This window comes from Cutaneotrichosporon oleaginosum, assembly GCF_008065305.1.
Source record: "Cutaneotrichosporon oleaginosum strain ATCC 20508 chromosome Unknown ATCC20508_contig02, whole genome shotgun sequence".
Taxonomy (NCBI): Eukaryota; Fungi; Basidiomycota; class Tremellomycetes; order Trichosporonales; family Trichosporonaceae; genus Cutaneotrichosporon; species Cutaneotrichosporon oleaginosum.
This window is the reverse complement of record NW_027072171.1, coordinates 755,755-779,053: the sequence shown is the minus strand read 5'-3', so window position 1 is coordinate 779,053 and position 23,299 is coordinate 755,755. Positions and strand designations below refer to the sequence as shown.

Genomic DNA, 23,299 nt, shown 5'->3' with positions numbered 1-23,299 from the left:
GACGAGCACACCCCGGACAACGAGACGCGATCACGAGACAAAGAGAGAGGAGAGGGTGCCGGAAGGAGAGGAGAGAGAGAGGATGAGAGAGAGGATGAGAGAGAGGATGAGAGAGAGGAAAGAGAGGTAGAGAGAAGGGGAAGGAAGGCAGATCGCAACTCACCTCGTCGCGTGCGTGGCCGTGGTTCATAGTGTGGGGGCGCGTGCCTCTCGATGCAGCGTCCTCGATCTGATGGACGATGCGGGGTGCAAGGATGTTTGGGTCAAGGGGAGAGTGCGGCGTCGGCGGTAGTGGTGGTGGTGTGAAGAGTGATGGTTGTGGTTGTGGTTGTGATAATCAAGAAGAGGCGTGTCGGTGACAATTGGAATTGTGTTACACGAGGGGAAGATAGAGGGAGAGCCGGGGGATAGATATGGTCGAGATAATATTCAAGTGGCGTTTGGTGGCCGGGTGGTGGCTTGCTCGAAAAGGATCAAAACGATGGTCGGGGGGGCGCAAAGATAGCGGACGCCGATGATGTTGATGTAATTAAATCACGTCGATCCCAACACGCGCGCGCTTTGCTCAATTTGCTCCAACTGCTCCACTACTGGTCACGGATCACGGAACAAGTTGCGCAAAATTCTGGGCAGGGGCTAAGCATCAGCATCCATGCACCAGCACTCCGTCATCGCAAGCCAACGCCCGAGCCAAGAACAGACACAAGAAATTGCGTGCGCGAGTCACTCTGCCTGCTCCTGCGCCTGAACACCTGAACGCAAAAGAAGCAAACGAGCGGAAAGAGTGCGCGATCGATGTCTCGCGGGGAGAGGCCGGAGGTAACGGACGAGCAGAAAGAGCAAGAGCCGGCGCGCGGCACGCAAGCCAGGGGAGCAGGAGAAGCAGCCAGAGTTGGATTAAGCTCTCGAGTAGACGAATAACGGGGGCAAGGCAGGGACCATCCGACACTTACGCACTCCTCTTCCGCGTACCTGTGTACCCAGAAGAAGAGCGTTAAGCGGCTTGTGCTAATGCACGATAGGCTTTTGGTTGGTAGTACGACGCAGCGGGCTTTAACCTACGCGCAGCGAACCGGCAAGTAATCCAGAGTTCGGTGATTGAACTAGAGCACTCGGGAAGAGGGACGGGCTCGGGCTGTGTGTGTGCGTACGCGCGTACGCAAACATGATGTAGTTGCGTACTTGCAGGTTGGATCCGAGGGCGAGGGAACCCCTCGGGAGCAAGAGACATGAATCACACACACCCATGCGGGTCCACAGACGTCACACTTCATCAAGACTTACGTGCTCCAGATTTCCAAGCAGGGACGCAGAGTGTTCTCGGGGTATTAACTTGTCGGTGGGATGGCGCCTTGACGCGTTGTTGGACGCGGCGCGGTACGTCGGATCCGTCGCGGGATGTGTGGCTTGCTCTGAGGGGTCGCCGAAGCGATGATGGAATCAACCAAGGTTTAGCTTCGTCGGGCCTATGTACGCGTTGGCAGAGGGGGGGCGCGAGAGTCGCCGCGATTTGAGTTGCGGGGCAAAGTCTCGAGGATCAGAGGTTGAGGTTGAGGTTGAGGTTGAGGGCCGAAATAGCTAGGCTTACGGCCGACGAGGACGGGGCGCAAAGATCGACGAGAGCGATCGGATCGGGTGAGCTTGCTGCACGGGCGGCGATTGTTGATGGCGACGGGACGCAAGTGATGTGATGTGGAGCGGAGTGGGCTTGCGGGAACGAATGTGCACCGATAAAATGTGGTGCGGTGAGAGTGTGGTGAAGGGAAAGGAGGGCGATGGGAAGGAAGACGCTGCTTGTGCGTGCGCACGGCGTGCGATAGATAAAGGATGCCGCGGGGCTCGTCTCGGGGTGGGTCACGAGTTGCTCATTCCTATTGCAGCTCTGTGCGGCATTGTGTGCATGCCCGGCACCCACGCCCGGCGTCTGGCTCCGCCTTGCCTGTCATGCCTTGCAGCTCTCACATCAGTGCACCACGGCCAAGAGCCCCTTGGCCATCGAGCTGCTCCCTCTCTTCATCCCTCTGATCCCTCGGCCTGGCTGGGCCGCAACTGCAAGATGCAGCGACACTGGCACAGGAGCAGCACAGGAGCAGCGCACGAGCTCGATGAGTAGTGCCCTCGGTTGATCCAGGGATGATTATGGAGCGCTGGGACGCCGAGGTCACCGGACGACGAGGAGCGAAATGCAAATGCACAGGGATGTTTTCTCATCTAGTAGTCCTCTGATCCTCTAGCCCTCGAGGGCAAAATAATTCCTAGAGAACTGCCTGCGGGGAACAATTGGGGAGCGCAAGCTCTGCATCGGCTGGGTCGGCACGAGGAACTGGTCTGCAGGATCGCACAAAGTCTGCAGCTCGAGGGACGACCCCAGCAGCGTTTGCGTTTAGGTGTGGTGTGTGTAGGCATTCCCCTCGGTAGGGTGAACTCGAGCCTGTGCAGACGCTTTCTATGTCCGCTCGATCCTATACTGCCCTTCTGCCTCGCTTGCTTTCTCATAATTGGTCCTCTTGCTCTCGCTCTTGCTCTCGTTCTAGCTCTTGCTCAGGACGTCGGGGCTCTCCTTTGTCCTGGACCATGCTTGTTGAGAGGCGTCGTCAGCCTTGCCCGTTTAGCCTTTCCTCTCCTTTCATGCTTGACAGGGCACATCGGCACGGGATCCAGTAACAATTCACTCATGAGCTAATTGGCTGCGTCACCGATCTCTGCTCTTGTGCCACTAATCCTCTCCCTCACTGCCTCGCTGCGTCTTGCTGCTGCTGCTGCAGAGTGTCAGCTGCATTGCTTGGCATCTTTGCTATCCCTAGTGCCTGCCTCCACTCCATAACCAGAAAGCACAGGAGTTGTTGGGTTCTCGGCCCCCGCGTGTCTTCCCATCCTCGTCAGCATCAGCGGTATGCCAGTCCACATGCTCGTCGTCGCACTCCAGCCCTTGTGACTGCCGTAACGTCGCGCCGGCACGAAACGCTCCGTGCGTCCAAGTTCTTTGTGAATCCTGACGCACCTCCGGGACGCGGACGATGTGAGACCCCGCACCCGCGAACCCGTAGCCGCACCAGGAGTCATTTCCGCTCGTCCAACGCACATGCTCCTCACATGCCCACAACAAGCTCATCTTCTGCTTCTGGCCGCCAGCGTGCCGCTGCCTTGCTGGGCGAAGCACAGACCAGCGAATGTCCAAGGGACGCAACATCGTAAGGTTTAGATCCCTGCCGGGCACTCAGATCTGTGCTCTCGAGCGGGGTGGCCGATGCATGCCTGCCCGCCGGCCCGCTGTTGTAAATGCTGGCCTCGCATGCCCAACCGGCCCCGCCGGGAACGCACTGGCCTCTCGCTCCCCTGCGCGGCACCCTCGCACGCAGGAGCTCCGAGGTGCGCGGGGCTGCACATGATACAGGACTGGGCAGTACAAATCTCCTGTGCGTATTACAAGTGAGCATGACTGCGCAGCGAGATTATGAGATCCTCTGCTGGATTATAGGATCATAGATCGCAGGATCACAGGATTGTAGGACATATGACAAATTCCGGTTCAGGGCTCACCGCCACTCGCGCCACTCCAACTCTGTAATCTCCAGCATGGCGCCTCATCCCAATTGCTCTCTGGCCGGGCACCTTTCGGCTGATTTCTCCTCGACAGATGTCGTGAGACATTCCGGAACACACCTGACCACACCTGAAAGCGAGGCGCGGCCGCTTCCCACTTATCAGGTCGTTCCAGACCACGCCACATCGCCGCCGGACAATGCGCGGCTCGCGTTTAAACAGACCTAGATCTGCCTTGCAATGCTCCCCCACCCAACCCGTTGTGTATCTTCAGACTGAATCCCTCCATTGTTAATCAGGGAATCCCCTTCGGCTGGCGCCAAGCACACTGTGGCGCCGCGAGCCTCACCTTGTTCGCGCCGAACCAGGTGCTTCCGTGTGCTTCCGTTCGCATCGCAGGCCGCCGCACCAGGGTCCTTGGTTTGCTGCCGGCAAGTCCCACCACCATGTCTCTGCTCGGATCGCGCCCCAGCCCACCGCGTGCCCACAGTGCGTTCGCGGTCCAGCAAGACGGAGGGAGGCATGGAGCCGTGGTGGCGCCGCCACCCATCGCACACTCCGGTGTTTCGGCGTCAGCACAGAGCATGCAAAGGCGAGGCCAAGCTCGGATCCCCGCTGCTTTGGTTCCCTGGACTGCATAATTACGTGCCGGGCGAACGCTCATGCTGGCATCATCGACGGCACCCAGAAGCCGCGAAGGTTAGCGAATGGACGGCATGAGGCGCGAGCGGCGCATCTCGTGAGCGAAATTCGCCTACGTTATTAGCGCCCCAATCTGCTTCCAGCCGCCACATACGACGACGACGTCTGCATGAGTGGTGGGAAACAGCCCGACCTGGCAACGCTATGCTCCGTGGGATTAACGGCCCGGAATGGATCATGCAGAAGCATGCAGCGGGTGACATTTCAGCTATTTCCCTGGCCCTCCTCTCCCTCGGTGGCGGGAATGTATTCTACTAGCGAGTCTCGGAAGCTATGCGATCTCGCTCGGATCTCTAGTCATCGAACCCATCGCATGCAGCAGGTGAGCGGGGGATGCCGAGCCCGGATCCGTCGGTTACGCGAGGGTTACGAGACGGCGGCCCAGCAAAATCTCAGATCGTGATCGTGCGCAACTAGCAAGCGATCGGCCCTGGTCCGTGCTGCTTTCACCATCCAGTTTACTGGGACGTGCTTCTGCCGGCAGACGCCGTCATTTCCTTTGCTGGGAGCAGGATCAAACGTCGGTCGGGCCGAGTTTCCTCATCTCATACTCCAAAGTGACGATTGAAGGCACGCGGCCGGACTCTTATTCGGTTCGGCGCTCGAAATGCGGATAATGTTAATCAGGCGGAGACATATGCTCCGGTACGGTACTGGGATGCGATGGCAACCGTAATGGGCTGCAGCGAGGCCGAGGTCGACAGCCAGTCTCTGCGGGTGTGCAGGTCAACTGCGCAGGGGAGGCCCCAGGCCCGTCGGTTGAGACACGTGAGTCGGCAGTGACTCCCGCTGCGGCTCGCAAGCTCGCAAGAAATTTTGCTGCAAGATATTCTCATGGTTTTCGCGTGCTCGACAAAGTTCTGCTGCAGGGCCTGCTGAACTGCTGCCTGCCTAAACCTTCAGCTTGCTCCAACATTCACGAAACTCTGTTTTAGTCTACGCAAGCTCGTGACGTTTGCAGAGTCTAGTCTGACGTCTGGGGTGATTCCAGCGGTGCCCTACCCGAGCTGACTCACTGGAACAGGCACAGGGCGTTACGCCGGGCGTCCGACTTGGGCTTCATAGTAAAGGCACGCCGCGATATGCTTTAGCGCCAGGTGTGGCAGCCGTTTGTCGCCGCCACGGCGTCGGCGGATCGGCGGGCGTCGGCGGCGGGAGGGCGGATCGGCGGGCGGATCGACGCGGGGGAGGCGGCGCCGCTGGGCGGTGGCGGACGGATTGCTGTCTGCATCTGTGCATGCGCGACGCCAAAATGGCAGAAGATGCAGAATGGTAGAACGGCGAATCCGCGTAGACCAGGAGCAAAATTAGGACCGGAACGCCAGCACGCCAGTAGGACTAAAAGCTGACAGACTAGTGCGGTGTGGCTGAAATCGACATACGGAATAGGCGCCACTGGAATAGCTGCCGCACTCCGTTAAATGCGCGCCACACTATGGTCGGCGTGCTTACTATGCTCAGAGACGGCGCGGGGAAGACTTCCTGACTTGCGTGCAGATGCGGGGGAGGCGGCGAGGCGGCGGCGGCGGAGCACCGATCCCACTATCTGCTCCGTCTCGCCTCCCCAGGGTACGTTATGACGGCAGGAGGCGTGGCGATCACATTCAGTCGTGCACGCTCAGAGCCATGTCAGCCTCGGGTGGTCCCTGCTACACCGGACCGCCCAACGCCGCGATTTGACGGCATGACACGCCGTGACGGTCACGGTGCGCACCAACGCGGCATGCCGTTAAACCGGGAGGCGCGCGCGCTGCCGGGGGAACAAATGGACGGCCATGAGCCATCGATGGGCATACTGCTTTTGGGGATGATGTTCCCGAGATGCTTGACGCACAGGTAGAGAAGACACGCATGGACCAGCCGCTGAGACCGGAGGGAAGTCTGGCCGGAGAGCAGCCCTGTGTAAAGCACCGGTGAGACTAACACTCTGTAGCAGCAGGCCTCGGCAGCCGAGGCTTCTTCCTTCTGAGACACTTACTTGAATAAAGTGTGGTGGCACAACGCGGAGCTGCATGCTCGGTGCGGAACAGTGAGACAGCGGGGAGACTAGGAATCTAGTACATACCGTGCAGCGAGAGCAATGTTGATCACACCGCATGATCGCCGATCAATTGGGTGGAGCCATGTATGCCGTGTGCTCGAGGCGAACGCCGTGTTGAACACGATCGGGATCCGGGCAGCACGGATACGGCTGTGATATGGAAACCGACACGGCCATTCTCACCAGGGTCGCTGCCGTCATCGCACAATGCTGCGAGATGTGCCATGTGAGGCGAAAGATATCCTCGGCTATAGGTCGAGGGGCCAGTCTGCACTTACCGCTCCGGCTCAAGACACACAGCGGGCACGGTGCGTGAAAGGTCAGCTCGGCGATTAACCGTCGCTCGAGCCCAGTACACACGGACGTCTCGATCAGCAGTGGCAGTGTCGTAATAACAGCGCACTGCTGATGAGCGCAGTCAGAAATCAGTCCCACGCCCCCTAACGGCAGGACAATAAAACATAATATACTCTACTCGTACTCGTCCTCCACCGGCCCCGGCAAGGTGAACTGCACTTTGAGATTTGCCGCGTCCTGCAGGAGCTGGAGTTAGCCACGCTCACCCTCCCACATACTCGATCGACATCCAACGGTGGGAGGTCTAGCAGCATCAACTTTGCCTCGGACCCGTCAAGCTCCTCCAGCGTTCTGCGGTCAGCTTCGCGCCCTCCTCCTCAACAGCTTGCACGTCAATCCCACACTCACTCTTTGCACGTCAACAATACCGCTACACATACGTAGCAATGAAGGGCGAACATGTCCTCGGCCGCGAAATATGAGTCCCAGAGACGCAGAACGTCGCCCAGCCACATTTCGCGCGCGAGCAGAGTCGTCATCCAGCTCATCGCAACTGCTGTCATCGGCACTTGCTCGTCCTCGAAGTAGGCGTGCAGCTCGGGGATGGCAGCGCGGAAAAGGCCTAGCATAGTGCCGAGCCGAGAAGGCAGTGGAGGGAACGTTTCTGAGGTCAGCAAGGGCTGCCATCTAGCAGCTGGTCACTCGCTCTCAGCGCGAGCTGTTCCCGCCAATAAAACTCACTCAGCTTGGCCGCCAGCTTGTCGAAGGCGTAGTAAACTGAGATCGGGCGCGAGAAGCAGCACACGAACGGCGTGACGAGGTAGACCCAGTCCACAGGCTGAGGCCCTACACCCTCAGGCCACCGTGCTCGAGGCCCGATCGCAACGTCGGCGTCTACCTCATCCATCTCGGCCTCGATCTCAACACGCGATGGCTTACAGCCCACCCCGTGCCAGTACTTGCCTAGCACTTCCTCAAGCATGGAGAGATACGCATGACGCGTTGGGGGGGCGGTGGGGGCAGGTATAAGGAAGGTGCCGGCGCTCTTGGCTCTAAAGGCCATCGTTCCATCGTCAAGGGACATGGGCGGTGGCGCGGCATTACTCCCCGCCATGAGGTTGGGGCTGGCGGCAGGCCGTCTTGGTGGACCCGGCACGCTCAGCCTTTCTCCCCATGCGTAGCCGCCGCCCGCAGGTTCGGATGTGAGCGTGCTAATCAGACTCTCGTAGGTCGGGTTCTCGAAGCGACGGGTGTGGTGCGCCAGAGCGCTCTGCATGATCATGCTTGCTAGATCCGAAGGCAAGTCCGACGGCAGCTCTTGATATGCTGTGCGCAATGCCTTGAGGAGGGTCATCTCGGAAGTCTTATCCGACGACATCACGCCGAGGAGGTACATCCAAACTTCCTGGCGTCAGACTTGAAGGCGAGTTAACTCACGCCGCGCACACGCGGGGGCACGCCAGCACGAGCGCTCTCGCGTAACTTGTCGAGCTGGACGTGCTGCTCGGCCGTCAAGAGCTCTATGTAGTCCTGCATGTTGGTAGACATGCTGTTGACTAGTGAAGGGCGCTGGAGGCGGAACGCGGCCATGGTTATGTGCACATGCTTTGCGGAGGGGTTTGATGTTGTCACAGGGAAGCGGACAGACCACACCGGTGGAGGTTGCAGGTGGAGGTATGATAAGAGTGGGGCAGATAATTTATCTGACAGCAGTTTTATATCTTTAATCCTGAAAGGCCGTGGGCGTGCGCCCACAGTGTCACCGCTTCGCCGCCAACAACGCTCTTCTCATCATCACAACGCTTTCCATCCCACCTCACCTTGCTATTCCATAGTAACCCCTCCCCCCATAGCATAGGACTGTCAGTGTCGCACTCCCCGTGTCGCCCGTGTCGCCAGTGTCATTCTATCACAGGCCACAGGCAAGCGAAGAACAAGAAGGTGGACATCAGTCAAATTACACAGGCGCGACGGCTCTAGCCATCACACCTAGTCGCGGGGCGACTGATCACTTACCAGACCCAGCGCCAGACTCACTGTCTGCAGTGCTCTTGCTACCCTTCAACTCATAGCTCCTCGAGTGTTGCGTTGGCGACATCGTAGTCCCAACAGCTAGGTACGCTTTCATACACGGCCCCATCTCAACTTGCGTTTCCTACGCCACCGCACTTATTCCCGACTTCAGCCCTCCTCGCCCCCAAGATGGCCTACAGCTATCCCCCCCATCACCCCCATCACAACATGCAGAATGGATGGTACGGCGGTCCCCCACAGCCGCCTCAGGATCCCTTCCGCGCGTGGTACATCGACAAGCTTGCGACACTCACATTCAACTCGCGCGCTATCATCCAGGATCTCTCTATCGAAGCGGTGAAGCAGCGCGACATGAACAATTGGGCCGGGATGCAGGCGATCGCTGAGGAACTGGAAGCTGCCATTTACAGGGTGCGTCCACTAACCATTCGTAACTAACGACAGGCCTCACCTCAGACCAAACTTCCTTTGCTTTACCTGCTAGACTCAATCTCAAAGAACGCCGGGTCGCCTTACACCGACCAGTTGTTTGCGCCGTACCTCCCAGACCTCTACATAGCGACGTACCGTCAGGTTGACGGTGTGACAAAGAATAAAATGGTGGAGATGCTGCGTCTCTGGCGTACTGGCGCTGGCGGAGGCGAGTTGTACCCGCCAGGCATCCGTGAGAGGGTCGAGCACGAACTCTTTGGCTCCACCGGTTTGCCCCCACCCCCGCAGATGGCGCCGCCGCCTCTCACGCAGGCCAACGTTCAGGCCGAGTTGCGACAGTTCCTCCAGCAGAAGGAGGACGAGATGGCCAAGGAGTTTTCGACTGGCCTCGCGAAGACTGTCAACGTCCTTGTGCAGATCGACAAGCTCCTCTCTACCACGCAGGTGAACCGTGAAGAGCTTCTTGGCATAAAGCAGCAGATTGGCGCGATGAAGGGGGGCCTCCAGCCCACGTCTAGCCAGCTAAGCCGCCAGCCTCAGCCGCAGGTTGTGCCCGCCGCTCGGCCACCGATGCCAGCCTTCAAGCCCCGCGATCCATATGCCGCCCAGCAAGCGCGCCCGCCGTTCCCTCCATACGCCCAGCCGCCGCAACGCTACGCGACGCCTCCGCAAGCTTCCCACCCTCCTCAGATCCATGCACCGCTGCCCCAGCCAGCACTCCCTAAGGCCGGCGCCCTCCCTATGCCCGCTAACGTCGCCGATATTTTGGCCAATCTTTCGAAGTCGGGTGTCCTTTCTCAGCCTCTTACCCCTGAGCCTTCCAGCAGGAAGTCGAGCCTTGAGGAATACGAGGACATGATTCTCGCGCTGAACATGACCGTCGACGTGTTTGACCTAACCAAGTACGCTAATCTGAACGCTGCGGGAGCTGACCATAGGCTTACTCTCCCCATCGCGCACCTGCCCGTCCGTTGCAAGCAGTGTGGCGAGCGGTTCCCCGAGGGCGAGAGCACACTGCAGGCGCATATGGACTGGCACTTCCGTCGCAACCGCAAGGAACGAGAGACGGAGGGCCGTGGCGCGCACCGTCGCTGGCTGCCACGCGCTGACGAGTGGATTCACGAGAACAGCGAGGCAGGTCCGAGCGAACCCAAGCAAGAGACGGTCACCAACACCAAGCTCACCCCCGAGCGTCTGGCCGCCCTCAAGCGCAAGTGGGTGCGTGCGCCAGCCGATCCAGCCAAGGCGATGCCGTGCCCCATCTGCAAGGAGCAGTTCAAGTCCGAGTGGTCCGAGGACGAGGAGGAGTGGGTTTTTAAGAACGCAGTTAGCGTGAATGGAACGGTAAGCTTGCGTGCTGGCGATGTTCTAACGGCAGATATACCACGCGACATGTCGCGCCGAGAAGATGAGTAATGCTGTCGCGCAGCGTCTGCTAGGCAATGAGCGAGGCGTGTCGAGGAGCCCTGCGCCCGAGAGTGTGCCAGGCTCGCCGGGGCGACGCCTGTCCGCGTCGCCGCTCAAGTCGCCTGCGCGCCTTCCCGTCTCGCCGGGGACCAAGCGTAAGGCGGAAGACGAGGGCACGGAGGATGCGAAGCGCGTCAAACTTGAGCCCGGCATTGAGAAGGGAGGGGAGTTGTCTAGTGAGAACGTCGAGGTCACTGTCAAGACCGAGACATAGCATAACCACAATCATGATCGCGAGATGCATTGTTTTTTGTACGTGCTTACAAACTTGGAGTCTGCGTGCTACTGGTGACTGCATGAATCTTGCTGCCACTAAGCGCAAGTCTTGTCACCAGAATTGCTACAGATGCTCAGAGATCCGACCTCAACTAGTCGAGGTGGATGAACGGAAGGCCCCACTCCGTCGTGTCCAGCTCGGCGAGGTGCTCCAGCACCTGCTTCGCACCATACGTTGCGCCGGGCTCAAGGGCAAGCAGTTCCGGCTCCGGCACCCAGATGACGTTCATCCCAGCGGCAACGCCAGCACGCACGCCTGGCCGCGCGTCCTCAAACACGAGGCCGCGCGCCCGCTCTGCCTCCTGCTCCGGGGTCGCGTTCTCGGGATAGCCAACGTCGCGGCCCAGCTTGCGCGCCGCCGCCAAGTAGATATCCGGGTGCGGCTTGCCGCGGCCCTTGGGGACCTCGGGTGAGTCGGCGGTCAAGATCACGTCAGGGTGGAACTTGTCGAAGAGCTCAGGAAGGTGGGCCTATTGTCAGTGGTCCTCATAACTGCACCCCGAGGCGATCGCTTCCTCTTCCAGCTTCGGCGCTCGCGCCACTGGCAGGGCCTCCTCCCAAATACAAAAACATCATCCCACAGACCTCTCGCCACGCTTCCTCCTTGCACACCACTCACAGTCTTGACGTCAAAGTTGCGCCTCGTCGAGCCCGTCGCCAGCGCGATCGGAACGCCAGCCTCGTGCAACCCCTGTACGAGCTCGAGTGCACCGCGCATCGGCGGCACCTTGCGGAACAGTGCATCCTGCATGTCCACGCGCTCGGCAAGGTAATCGTCGACGGTGATCTTGTCCTCGAGCCCCGGGAAGAAGCTGAAGAGGTATTCGGCTGCCTCACGCTGCACTTTACCCATGAGACCGGCCTTCATGTCCCATGTCATCTCAAGCCCGTAGCGCGCCAAAATATCGTCTGCTGTCAGCACGCACGGCGGGGCGCGCACTTGTCACCTGCGTGTAGATGCGCTTAGGTTAGTTCAGCAGAGGTAGTCGCGCACCTCCGAGTCACTGCCGTCAGTTCCATCAGGAGGCGAATTGAACGACATACACTGCTGTCAGCGTGTTCTCGCCGCTACGCACTCAATAGTCCGTCCATGTCGAAGATGACATAGGCGATGTCGCCGCGCTTCTGCTTCTGCTTGCTCATATTGAAATGGTGTGAATGCAACCCCAACGTCGACGTTAGTCACTCCTCGAGATGAGCGCCGCGCAGCGTCAGCGGCGGCGGCAAATCGTTGTTGCGACGCCTGATTCGGAAGTCCCGGTATTTCCAGGTTCGGCATTCACCGGGCCGCGAGCCGTGTCAAGCACCCCGTATCGAACTACTTGCCATCGCCAACAATCTCCCCACTTGAGCCCAGCCATCCTCAGTGGCTCGACGGCTGCCCACTTCACTTCCTCTCTTCACCCATCCAACAATGAAAGGCGAATATATCCCTCTCCCGACCAGCGAGCTCGAGCGCGACGAGGTCGTGCAGCCTCGCACCGTGTGGAAGTGGGCACTACCCTTCCTGGCGCTATTCGCAGTGGTAGCCGTCATCGCGGCCACAAGCCCAATGGGATGCCGCAAGGACGGCGGCGTCAAGAGCCTCAAGGTGCCGGGCTATGCCCACCTCCTTGGGGGCGAGATCGACAACTTTGACGTGGACGATGATGACTACCGCCCGCACCACCATGGGCACAAGCAGCACGGCCACAAGAGCAGCGCAATCGAGTACACCTCTGCTACCTTAGCCGCTGCACTCAAAGAGGCTGCCTGTCCCGCCCAGCCGAAGCCGCTGAATGTTGGCCCCGAGTGGAACCCAGAGGAGGACGAGGAGTTTGCGCGCAAGGCTGCGGAGCGCCTGTCCAAGGCGGTCCAGATCAACACTGTATCGACGGACGACCTCCCTGCCGACCCGACCGACCCACGCTTCGACGGCCACTACAAGTTTGCGGAGTACCTTGAGTCTGAGTATCCCAGCATCTATGAGCACCTAGAGCACGAGATCATCAACACTCACGGCCACCTCTTCACGTGGAAGGGTGCGAATGAGAACCTCAAGCCTATCTTCCTAATGGCGCATGTTGACACTGTGCCCGTTAATCCCGAAACGGAGGACCAGTGGACATTCCCGCCATGGAGCGGTGAGATCAGTCACGATGCGACGCCTGAAACTCCTGGCACATGGATCTGGGGCCGTGGATCGAGCGACTGCAAGAACTCGCTCGTCGGCATCCTCCACTCTGTGGAAAAGCTTGTGGGCGAGGGCTTCACACCCGGCCGTACGGTGCTCATTGGATATGGCTTTGACGAGGAGATTGGCGGTGCTCGTGGCGCGCTCAAGATCAAGGAGGTCGTCGAGGACCGGTATGGCGCAGACGGCATCGCCTTCATCATCGACGAAGGCTTCTCCGGCGTTGCCGAGGACTATGGTGTCAAGGTCGCTTCCCTCGGCATGGCCGAGAAGGGCTCGGTAAGCGTCAAGCTCACTATCGACACGCCTGGCGGTCACTCGTCCGTCCCCCCCGTTCACACTGGCAGTAAGTTGCGCCGAATGAATAGCGACGATCGACTCTTGCTGATATCTAGTCGGCTACCTGGCTCGCTTCCTCTCTGCCCTCGAGAACCACCCGTACGAGCCCGAGATGAAGGCGCAGTCGCCTTACCTCAAGTACATGTCGTGTCTCGCTGAGCACGCGCCCAAGTTCCCCAAGAGCGTAGCGCGCCGTGTCAAGAACCCCAAGAAGTGGCCTAAGCTCGCTAAGGACCTCGCCAAGAGTGACCGCGTGCTCAACTCCTTCCTCTCGACCACGACCGCGATCGACCTCATCAAGGGTGGCGTCAAGGTGAACGCACTCCCGGAGAAGGTTGAGGGTGAGTAGTAGTAGGCTGAAGCACTCAGCTGACCGCAGCCACGGTCAACCACCGAATCTCGTTCGTTTCGTCTGTCAACGCCACGCTGCAGCACTACGTGGACCTTCTCACGCCCCTGGCGGACACGTACGGCTTTAGCAGCACGATCTTCGGTGCCGACCACGGCAAGAAGGGCAGCAAACATCTTACGGCTGAGATCGTGGGAAACGAACACAAACATGGCCTGGAGCCTGCGCCTATCACGCCAGGCGACAGCGATGCCTTCGCGTTCATTGCCGGCACCGTGAAGGCGGTGTTTGGTGAGAAGACCGTCGTTGCCCCCACTGGCATGTTTGCCAACACGGACACGGCGCGCACATGGTCGCTCACAAAGCACATTTACCGCTGGACGCCAAGTGACCTCAAAGAGGCAGCCGGCATCCATACTGTAAACGAGCGCATCAGTCTCCACGGACACCTTACCACTACCGCGTTCTACTACAAGCTGCTGCGCAACACCGAGGGGTGGGAGAAGTAGTAGAGATATAGAATCAGAAGGTGAACGTGGCGGTCATCAAGGATTACATCCATTGCAGTGCTGAGGCATGGAAGTGATAAGAAGGATGCATTGATCTGCATGGATCGATCAAGGAAGCGGCTCCGGAAGAGACCGATTGAGAGCGATCGGGAAGTCAGATGATGTCAGACCGGCTACTAGACCCGGTAACCCTTGTAGTACTTGCCCACCTCAAAGTGATAAGAGGCCGTGCACGTTGGTCGCGCTGTTCTCCCACCACTCCTCTGAGCTCAACATCATGGCGGAGATCAAAACGCTCGCCGGCAACATGACCTTCACCGAGTGCCCGCGCTGGCACGAAGGTCGGTGGTGGTTCTCCGACTTCTACACGCACGCGATCTACAGCATGAAGTCCGACGGATCTGACCTCAAGAAGGAGGTCGACGTGCCCGCACAGCCGTCCGGCCTGGGTTGGCTTCCCGACGGCCGCCTGATCTTCGTCTCAATGAAGGACCGCAAGGTTATGGCGCGCGAGGCAGACGGCTCGCTATCAGTGCACGCCGACGTGTCGTCGTACGTCACTGGCCACCCGAACGACATGGTGGTAGGCCCCGACGGCGTCGCGTACCTCGGCAACTTTGGCTTCGACCTCATGGGCGGCGCGCCGCCTGCGACCGCTAACTTGCTGCGCATCGCGCCAGACGGCTCGGTCAAGATCGCGGCCGAGGGCCTGCATTTCCCCAACGGCAGTGTGATCACGCCTGACGGGCGCATGCTCATCGTCGACGAGTCCTTCGGCAACCGCACCTCCGCGTTCGACATCACGTCTGACGGCCTGGGGCCGCGGCGCGACTGGGCCGTCTTCGGACCCATTCCCAAGCAGGCCCAGGATAGAAACTACGTGCCGGACGGGTGCGGTCTCGACGCTGAAGGCGCGCTGTGGATCGCCGACGCTGGTGGCGGCCGCGTCTGCCGCGTGCGCGAGGGCGGAGAAATTCTCGAGACTATCGAGCCCGGTACCGGCGTGTTCGCATGCATGCTCGGCGGTGAGGACGGGCGCGACCTCATCATGTGCTGCGCCCCCGACTTTTACGAGCACAAGCGCAGCGCCTCTAAGGAGGCTGAGCTGAGGGTTGTGCGTGTTAAAGTGCCGCGCGCCGGGTGGCCCTAACCGTGACATGGAGCGGGAGTTGAAGCTTGGGCGTCACCATGCTGCGCTCGCCATTGTATGAAGGATACGGGAGGTACAGCAAAGGGAGCATATGAAGGCAGTTGACAGTATCCAGGAGCTCACACGGACTCGTCTCGTTCAACTCGCTGCCCCCACTCACCACTGCTGCCGGTCCTTGATTAGGACCACTCGGCTCTTACTGCACTGACACTGCCGCCTTCTGGGGCGTCGCACTTTTCATCTCCCATCATAGTCTACCGGCGCTTCTATCAAAGCAGTTCTTGCAACCCGGTACGCGAGTCCCACGACTTGTTACCACACCAGGCGAAGTGGCGGAGTGGTTACCGCGATTGACTCGAATACTTTCGATCAATTTCCATTTGGAGCGCATGTTCGAGTCATGTCTTCGTCGCAATGCTGGGAGCGGTCCCAGCGCAATCCTTTTGATCCTGAAAGATGATGGGAGACTCGGCTTCTTCGTACACACTTCCAACATCGCCTGTCAACCACGGGCATATCGTTTTGGAGGTGACGAGCGCCGCCTAGTGGGTGTGGCAAGAGTGAGCGGACTGATCGGACATTTGCTCCTGCCACTGCTACTTCCCGACGTGGCGAAGAGCCAGTGCCCGTGATGTTTCGCAAGGCAGATAGATCAACTTCTATTCTCTTACTGTATCCCATACATGTCCCTGTAAGCACACATCTAGTCTCTCCGCGGCGGCTGCTGTCCAGTGCTGTGCAGAACGTCGCCGCTGCGCTGTCCGCACACCCTCAGTGCGCTGTGGCTGACGTGTCCAACCACTTGCGCGTTTACAGCTCCACTTGCGGTTGAGGCAAAAGAATTCCCAAATAAGTCGGGGCTGATCCTGTACGGAGACTCTGTAATCAGACAGACAGACACAACTTAGGGGGCTCGCCCATTCTCACGATCGTCGGCTGACGGATGAGTGACAGTAAGAATTGGGGACGGTGGTGGTGAAAGTGAGCACGCAGGCCGGATGCAGGCTTCAGTCTCGCTGCGGGACAACACTCCTGTGTCAGAATGCAACTGTTCGCACAACGACTGAGCGCATATTCGATTCCAAGGTCCCTCGGTGCTGATGAGACGTCCTGTTTGGCCTGGTTGAAACAGCTACAAACGAAGGCAAAAGATTATGCCTCCGGACGGGATTGAACCGCCGACCTCACCCTTACGAAAGGCGCGCTCTGCCACTGAGCTACAAAGGCGAAGACCGCTGTGCTATTGCTGCACATGCTCTCGATGCGCACAGCATTGACAGAGTCCACAACATCGCCTGTGTACACACGCATGACGCTGACCTCATTGCAATTCATTTACCACCCTAAGCTGCAAAACTCTGTAATATTCTCCTCATCCTCGCCTCTGTAGTCGGACCAGTACTGTGCCAGTATCATTCATCGGCGCCATGACGGCGCTCATCTCGGTCCCACAGATGACCTCACTACTGACCTTGAACCCCAATCGAGACGATCTCCACCCCGATGCGATATATAGCCCCACCCAACGAACGCGTCCACTCACCACTGATCATGTTCCGCCTCAGCACCCGCCGAGCCCTCCTGCGCCCCCTCAGCGCGTTCCCCGCGCGCGCCGTAGCCACCTCCACCGTCCACCCACCGCCGCCGGCCGAGGCGCCGCGCAAGACCCCCGCCGCGCCGTCGCCCGTGCGCGCCCCGCCCGAGACGCTCAAGCTCTTGAGCCGCTTGCACGCGCGCTCGAAGGGCGCCGGGGCCGAGATGGCGGGCGTCGACTCGGTCGCCGTGCGCGAGTACGACGGGCAGGCGGACCGGATCGTCGCGCTCAGCGAAGACAAGGCGTATTTCGTGTACTCGATCATCCGGGCGGCGCGGGGCACGCGCGTGGTCGTCATCGGGGCGGGATTCGGGGTCGGCACCGTGTACTGTGCGCTTGCGGCGCAGGACAATGCGCGCGACTTGGGGAAGGGGCGCCCGAGGGTCGTCGCGACGGAGTATAGGCGGATGAAGGTGCAGCAGGCGCGCGAGGTGTGGAATGAGGCAGGGGTGAGCGGGATCACGGAGGTGTTGGAGGGCGACTTGGCGGAGACGCTCAAGGATGCGGCGCTTAAGGACATTGATTTCGTTCTTCTCGACGGTGAGCCGATGGTCATGATGTTTTGGTGGGCACAGCTAATGCCAGATTGGACACCCAAGGCTCTCCCGGCGCTCAAGCTTTTGCAGCCGCATCTGCGCCCAGGGGCAACCATCGTTGCGAACGACACTGCCGTCGACGCCGACGCATACGCTGAGTTCTTGCAGTACGTCGATAAGGACAATGCCTTCCAGCGTATCAGCATCCCTTACCTGGGCGGGCTTACGATGATGACGTATTACCCGCAGCAGCAGAAGTAGCAGCATATGAAGATCGCATGTATAGTCTATAATCTACACCTACACTAACGGTACACTACTCGTCGTCCGTGTCGGGCTCGCGCTCTCCGCCGTACGTGAGCCAGTTGAGCTTGCGGATACGCCTGCGCTCCTCCTGTGCCTTGATCTCGTTACGAGTAGGCTTCTTCTTCTTCTTGGGCTTGAGCGCAAGCTTCTTGAGCTTCTCGATGTCGGCCGCCTCGTCGTCCGAGTTGTGCCTCGACGCCGCGGCAGAGGGCGCAGCGGACGTCATGGGCGTAGCGGTGCCGGGAGTGCTGACACCGGCCGGGGTGGCGGCGCCGCGGGGGGTGCCCGCCTGCGAGGGGACTCTGGACGGGTGGTCGTCCTCGAGCTGGGGTGGGGGAGCCTTGCCCTCGATCGTAAGGATACCCTTGTCGACGTGCCAGAGCTCGGGGCAGAGCGCGTGCACAAACTCGCGCGAGTGCGAGATAATGACGACGGCGCCGGCCCACTCCTTGATAGCGCCAGCGAGACCGCCAAGCGCCTCACGATCCAAGAAGTTAGTAGGCTCGTCAAGGAAGAGGATCTGAGGACGGTTGATCATCGACGCAGCAATGACGACCTTGACCTTCTGGCCACCCGAGAGACCCGACATCTCGTTGTACTGGGCGATGTCGCCGTCAAGGCCGACAGCCTCGAGCACCTCACGCACCGCGGCGGCGGAAGTGTCGCGCATACCAGCACCCTCACGGGCCGAGTCGACATCGTCGAACTGGTTGACGAGTTTGCCGAAGCCGAGCTCGATGAGCTTGTCACGGGGCATCCAGACGTTGAACTTGTGCGCATAGCCCTTGAACTTGATCTCGTACTGGAAGCCCTTCTTGAGCTTCTGACGACCAAGAATGGCCTCGATCTTGCGCATCTCGCCGTTGCGGCCAGCGACGGGCTTCTCCATCATCTCCTGTTCCTCCTTGGTGACGACGCGGGTAGTCTTCTCGAGAATCTCGCGGTCGTAACCGTCCTGGTAACGCCACTGGATGTACTGGACGGCAGTCTTCTCGAGGTGCTGGTTGATGTGGTGGAACGCGTGCTGAGCAACGTAGCCGACACGGAGAGCCGGGTGCTTGTGCACACTGCCCTCGTTGGGGACGGTCTCACCGGTGAGGAGCTTGATGAGGGTCGACTTGCCAGCACCGTTGGGACCGATGACACCGACACGCGACGACAGCGAGAGCGAGCACGACGCGTTGGTGAGCGAGGGCTTGGCGGCGCCAGGGTACGTGAACGTGCCGTTCGAAAGCTTCAGGATCGTACGCGTGTTCGAACGCACACCCATGAGCGAACCAGGAGGGGGGAACGAGAACTTGATCGAGGACGAGTCAAGGGTGTAGTACGACTTGGCAGCGGGGACCTTTTCGACAAACTTGGACAGGTTGCCTGGGTAGTAGACAACCTTCTTCTTCTCGTAGTGCATAATGTCCGTGCACACGTTGTCAAGGAAGCCGGAGTCGTGCGACACGATGAGACAAGTGACGTTGGAGAGGCCGTTGAGGTAGTTCTCAAGCCAGGCGACAGTCTGAACGTCGAGGTGGTTAGTCGGCTCATCGAGGAGGAGAATGTCGGCGCCGATGAGCATAGCTCTGGCGAGCTCGAGCTTCATCTTCCAACCACCCGATAGCGAGGCTACGGGGTCGTTCTGCTTCTCGTCGTTGAAGCCGACCTCAAGGAGCATGTCGGCAATCTCCTTGCGCTTACGGCCGGCGAGCTGAGGGTCGGCGGCAATAAAGTCGATGATAGAAAGCGAGGTGTCCTCGCCCTGGAGCGCATGCTCAACCATGATGCAGCGAAGCTCCTCCTGGGTCGGGAAGCCCTCGACCTTGCCGTCGCGGATGGCCTTCATGAGGGTCGACTTGCCCGCACCGTTAGCGGCGCAGATACCGTAGCGGCGGCCGCGACGGAGCTTGAGGTTTGTGTGGTTGAGCAGAAGCAGACCACCGTACGCGAGCGAGAACTTGATGTCACAGAGGATCTCGGCTCCGTCGTCAACCTCCTCCTCGCCGCCGTACTTGGCCTTGTCGGCGGCAACAAACGCCTCACGGATAGCGGTGGCAGCAGCCACGCCGGCGTCAGCGCCAAGGAGCAGCTTGCAGAAGCCGCCGAGCGCCTTGCCGTCCCACACGTCGTCGTCAAAGTTGCGCTCCTGAACCATGTCGGCAACAACATTGGCCGTGTACTCGAGGGCCGAGGCAATGACGGGCTTGCCGGGCATAGCAGTGGCGAGGGGCATCTTGACGCCCTCCACACCAAGGTCGAGGTGGGGCACCATCACGGCGAGGGCCTCGTTGACGCTCTGGATAACGTCGCGGGGCGGAAGGGGCGTGGCCGTTGCACTAGCACCTGCGTCGTGGAGGATGTCAAGAGCGGTCTGGGCGAACGCGCGGATCTCGGGGAAGGCGGCACCCTTGGCGATCTGCTCAACACCCGTGACGAGCGAGCCAAGGTAAATGGCGGCGATCTTAGGGTCGCGGACGAGCTTGACAAGGTTGCCGATGACGATGCAGGTCATGCGCTGGGTGTCGGTGGAGCGCTCCTTGAGGGCGCGGGTGAGAAGGGGAACCATGACGGCGAGAGTAGGACCGGTGACCTCAGCGACGAACGTGGTCGAGGACATGGCCTTGATCGTCTTGGGGACGTTGGAGGGCGAAGCCATGGCAGCGACAAGGGCGTCAACGTGCTTGAGCACGTCGGCGTTGGGAAGGGTGCTACAGAGGGTGGTGGCAGCCTTGGTGGCGGCCGCGGAGACCTCCGCCTTGGTGTCGTGCATGGACATCTCGACGACGGGGATAACCTCGCCGAGCATCTCGCCTACATACTCCTCGGCGCCGGGCTTGACCATCTCCTCGATGGCCTTGAGCGCGGCGACCTTGGAGCGCCAGCCCTTGCTCTCCTCGAGGCCGTGGGCAAGAGCCTGCATGAGCGGGCGCGTTGCCTCAGCGGGCGCAGCCTTCACGATAGCCTTGATGGCTGAGCTGACGCCGGAGCGCACGGGGGAGCCCTTGTCCATGGCGAGGTTGAGCAGGGTCGGGATAAGGGGAATGAAAGCGCCCTCACATCCAGATCCGAGCGCCTTAATGGTGCGCTCAACGAGGACGCCGGCGCTCTCGCGCTCATAGCCGCTCTTCGACTCGGCCCAGATCTTGACGACCTCGGGCAGCTTGGACGCCTGAAGCGTCTCGAGGGAACGGGGGGCCTTCTTGATCTGGAGGGCAAGGGCGTCAGCCGCGGCCTTGGCCGCCACGTTCGACTCGGCCAGAGCGATCTTGTGGAAGTCGTCTACCATGGGCGAAAAGGGGAGAAGGGAGGGAGTAGCGGCGGGCATGGTGATTGAGGTGGGACGGGGGATCGGAATCGAGAAGTTGAGGCAAAGTCTAGACGATTTGAGACCTGTTTTTGGGTTGTGTTTTGACGAGATTAAGTCGTAACTAGTAATTTACAGTGAGTGGTGTGTATAGTAGAGGGTGGGGGAGAGAGGCCCTCGAGAGGATGGGAGGATGAGAGGATGAGAGGGGAGAGAGGATGTGAGAGGAGATGAGAGGAGATGAGAGAATGGAGGAGAGATGAGGGATGAGAGATGACAAGCGATGGTGGCGGGGAAAGATTTGAATGGCCTGTCACCCCACAGGCGCTTGCCAGGCGCGTCCCGCGTCCTACAAATTCCGCACAGGTTTTGAAAACACGTGCGGGGCCGGAGATAGGGCGTCGTGCCTGAGCAATTAATCCGGGGGTCAGTGTCACGTGAGCGTCATTTTCGCAGGCCGGAGGGACCTGCAAGATGTCGATGGTTCGACTCTGTCCCGCAACTTTCCTGCCAGGTCGCTGTGATGTAGTCGAGCTGTCACTGGTGGGCGAGGGGTAGGTCCCTCAACATCGCTCCGAGTATACGTGAGTGCTGAGCGTCTTGTGCGATCTCGTAAAGTCTAAAGCTGCCCCAATGAGACATTATTGGATCCAACGACATCCAAAGCCAGACCCTTGCGTCATGAGGTGGCGACTGACAAGCAAAGTATCAGGCTGAAGCAACCCAAGGCCCGCAGAAGTCCATGCAAGACGCTGACTTGGGCAGCAGCTGTTGCAGATGCCGTCAGACCCCAGAGCCTCCTGAACTGGAGGTCAATCAATGCGCAGGCAGCCACTCGGCACCCTTCCGTACTTCTTCGCTGGCAATTGCCACTCTTCCTCAGCCTCTTCGACCCACACCCTACCTCGGCCCTACCGCGAAAGGTGATGCTTATACATGCTGCTGACTCTACACTACGGGCGGCTGCGGCGGCACCTGGAGCAGGAGGTTGCCGTTCTGTGCAGGAACATACGCAACGTTGCGGTTCTGCGAGAGCGACTGGGCGATGTCGCGCGCGGTTTCAATCTTCTTGAATTGCACAAACGCGTCGCCGGCCTTGCTCAGTGCGGCGGAGATGGTCGAGGCAGCTTCGGCCTCACCCTCGGCGCGGATGACCGAGGCCTGGCGCTCCTGCTCGGCCTTCTCGACGACGAACTTGGCGCGCTCGGCGTCCTGCTGCGCAATCTGCTTCTGCTCGACGGCGGTGGTGAACTCCTTGCCGAAGCTGGGGTTAGCAAGAGGACGTTGGTGTAGCGCAGGGCACGAGCGCACGCAAGCGTAGCCGGGCAGAGGGGTGGGTGATGGTATAGAGCAGAAACCAGGGCCCGAAAAGAGCAGGCGAGAATGTGGGGAAGGTCGGAGGGTGAAGCAGGAGGAAAGGAAGTGATGGTGCCGCAGTTCGAGAGAGGCCGTAGATAGGAGACGAGGCAAGAGCACTGCGCGGCTTGCCCGGCTCGTGCACAACACAAACTCACGTCATGTGGGTAATCGAGACGTCCTCGAGCTGGATGTGGAACTCCTTGGCACGGTTGAGGAGGTCGTCGCGGATACGCGCCGACACGATCTCACGGTTGGTGATGAGCTCGGATGCGTCGAACTGCGCGACAGTCGCCTTCAGCACCTCGTTACCAATCGAGGGCAGGACACGCTCGTCGTAGCTAGCGTCAGTCTGTGCTACGGGACCGCGATCGCGCAGAGGAGCAAAACGCACTCGAGTCCCAGGTTCTGGTAGATGAGCGGCAGAGCCGTGATGTCCGGGCGGGACATAACACGCAGGGTGAGCGAAACCATCTGCATGTCCTTGGAGCCGGTGGTGGTTGAGATGTTCTGTGGTTAGGGCCGGCGGGGCAAAGTGCTTACTCTCGGCTTGATGCGGCAGTCGTAGAGAATCGCGCGCTGCAGTCCGGGAATGAGCAGGTGTGTGCCCTCGCCCGTTGACGTCGGCTTGACACCGGTGAACCGGTCGAACATGACGGCACGGAAGCCGCCCGGCACATCGTACAGGGCCGAGTCGACGACGGCAGCGCCGAGCGCGAGGGGGACTGGGCGGCGTCAGCTCACTCCGCGCAACCAAAGGCAGGGCCGTACTCACTAATGTATCGCCCGAGGTTCTGCATGGTGGTTGTGGTGAACGGCGAAGATGAACGGAGCATGCGAATCGGCGAGACGCTGACGTCTCGAGGTTCGGTGAGCGGAACCAAATTCGACATTGCCATGCTT

The 23,299-nt window shown here is 60.0% G+C and overlaps 10 protein-coding genes across 10 annotated transcripts; 5 read left to right on the top strand and 5 right to left on the bottom strand.

Annotated features, from left to right (window-relative positions):
- Window positions 1–2,211: 2,211 nt before the first annotated feature.
- On the bottom strand, window positions 2,212–2,496 carry COLE_02006 (uncharacterized protein; the record flags this gene model as incomplete). The annotated part of the gene is made up of 1 exon (XM_018420256.2): window positions 2,212–2,496. The coding sequence occupies one exon, from the start codon at window positions 2,494–2,496 to the stop codon at window positions 2,212–2,214; it is 285 nt and encodes a 94-aa protein (XP_018280727.1).
- Window positions 2,497–3,170: 674 nt separating this feature from the next.
- COLE_02005 (uncharacterized protein) lies at window positions 3,171–3,389 on the top strand (the record flags this gene model as incomplete). The annotated part of the gene is made up of 1 exon (XM_018422486.2): window positions 3,171–3,389. The coding sequence occupies one exon, from the start codon at window positions 3,171–3,173 to the stop codon at window positions 3,387–3,389; it is 219 nt and encodes a 72-aa protein (XP_018280728.1).
- A 3,337-nt stretch (window positions 3,390–6,726) lies between these two features.
- COLE_02004 (uncharacterized protein) lies at window positions 6,727–8,173 on the bottom strand (the record flags this gene model as incomplete). Its single annotated transcript, XM_065626181.1, has 4 exons — window positions 6,727–6,934; window positions 6,992–7,247; window positions 7,325–7,988; window positions 8,021–8,173. The coding sequence occupies 4 exons, from the start codon at window positions 8,171–8,173 to the stop codon at window positions 6,727–6,729; spliced, it is 1,281 nt and encodes a 426-aa protein (XP_065482450.1).
- Window positions 8,174–8,785: 612 nt separating this feature from the next.
- COLE_02003 (uncharacterized protein) lies at window positions 8,786–10,730 on the top strand (the record flags this gene model as incomplete). The annotated part of the gene is made up of 4 exons (XM_018422487.2): window positions 8,786–9,028; window positions 9,062–9,951; window positions 9,988–10,393; window positions 10,428–10,730. The coding sequence occupies 4 exons, from the start codon at window positions 8,786–8,788 to the stop codon at window positions 10,728–10,730; spliced, it is 1,842 nt and encodes a 613-aa protein (XP_018280730.1).
- Window positions 10,731–10,884: 154 nt separating this feature from the next.
- Window positions 10,885–11,672, bottom strand: COLE_02002 (uncharacterized protein; the record flags this gene model as incomplete). The annotated part of the gene is made up of 2 exons (XM_018422488.2): window positions 10,885–11,262; window positions 11,412–11,672. 2 exons carry the CDS (start codon window positions 11,670–11,672, stop codon window positions 10,885–10,887), a joined length of 639 nt encoding a protein of 212 aa, XP_018280731.1.
- Window positions 11,673–12,206: 534 nt separating this feature from the next.
- Window positions 12,207–14,162, top strand: COLE_02001 (uncharacterized protein; the record flags this gene model as incomplete). The annotated part of the gene is made up of 3 exons (XM_018422489.2): window positions 12,207–13,311; window positions 13,361–13,645; window positions 13,684–14,162. The coding sequence occupies 3 exons, from the start codon at window positions 12,207–12,209 to the stop codon at window positions 14,160–14,162; spliced, it is 1,869 nt and encodes a 622-aa protein (XP_018280732.1).
- A 277-nt stretch (window positions 14,163–14,439) lies between these two features.
- On the top strand, window positions 14,440–15,312 carry COLE_02000 (uncharacterized protein; the record flags this gene model as incomplete). Its single annotated transcript, XM_018422490.2, has 1 exon — window positions 14,440–15,312. The coding sequence occupies one exon, from the start codon at window positions 14,440–14,442 to the stop codon at window positions 15,310–15,312; it is 873 nt and encodes a 290-aa protein (XP_018280733.1).
- Window positions 15,313–16,863: 1,551 nt separating this feature from the next.
- COLE_01999 (uncharacterized protein) lies at window positions 16,864–17,703 on the top strand (the record flags this gene model as incomplete). Its single annotated transcript, XM_018420269.1, has 2 exons — window positions 16,864–17,446; window positions 17,492–17,703. 2 exons carry the CDS (start codon window positions 16,864–16,866, stop codon window positions 17,701–17,703), a joined length of 795 nt encoding a protein of 264 aa, XP_018280734.1.
- Window positions 17,704–17,758: 55 nt separating this feature from the next.
- Window positions 17,759–21,061, bottom strand: COLE_01998 (uncharacterized protein; the record flags this gene model as incomplete). The annotated part of the gene is made up of 1 exon (XM_018422491.2): window positions 17,759–21,061. The coding sequence occupies one exon, from the start codon at window positions 21,059–21,061 to the stop codon at window positions 17,759–17,761; it is 3,303 nt and encodes a 1,100-aa protein (XP_018280735.1).
- Window positions 21,062–21,988: 927 nt separating this feature from the next.
- On the bottom strand, window positions 21,989–23,196 carry COLE_01997 (uncharacterized protein; the record flags this gene model as incomplete). Its single annotated transcript, XM_018426485.2, has 5 exons — window positions 21,989–22,304; window positions 22,555–22,737; window positions 22,791–22,906; window positions 22,940–23,121; window positions 23,172–23,196. The coding sequence occupies 5 exons, from the start codon at window positions 23,194–23,196 to the stop codon at window positions 21,989–21,991; spliced, it is 822 nt and encodes a 273-aa protein (XP_018280736.1).
- Window positions 23,197–23,299: the final 103 nt, after the last annotated feature.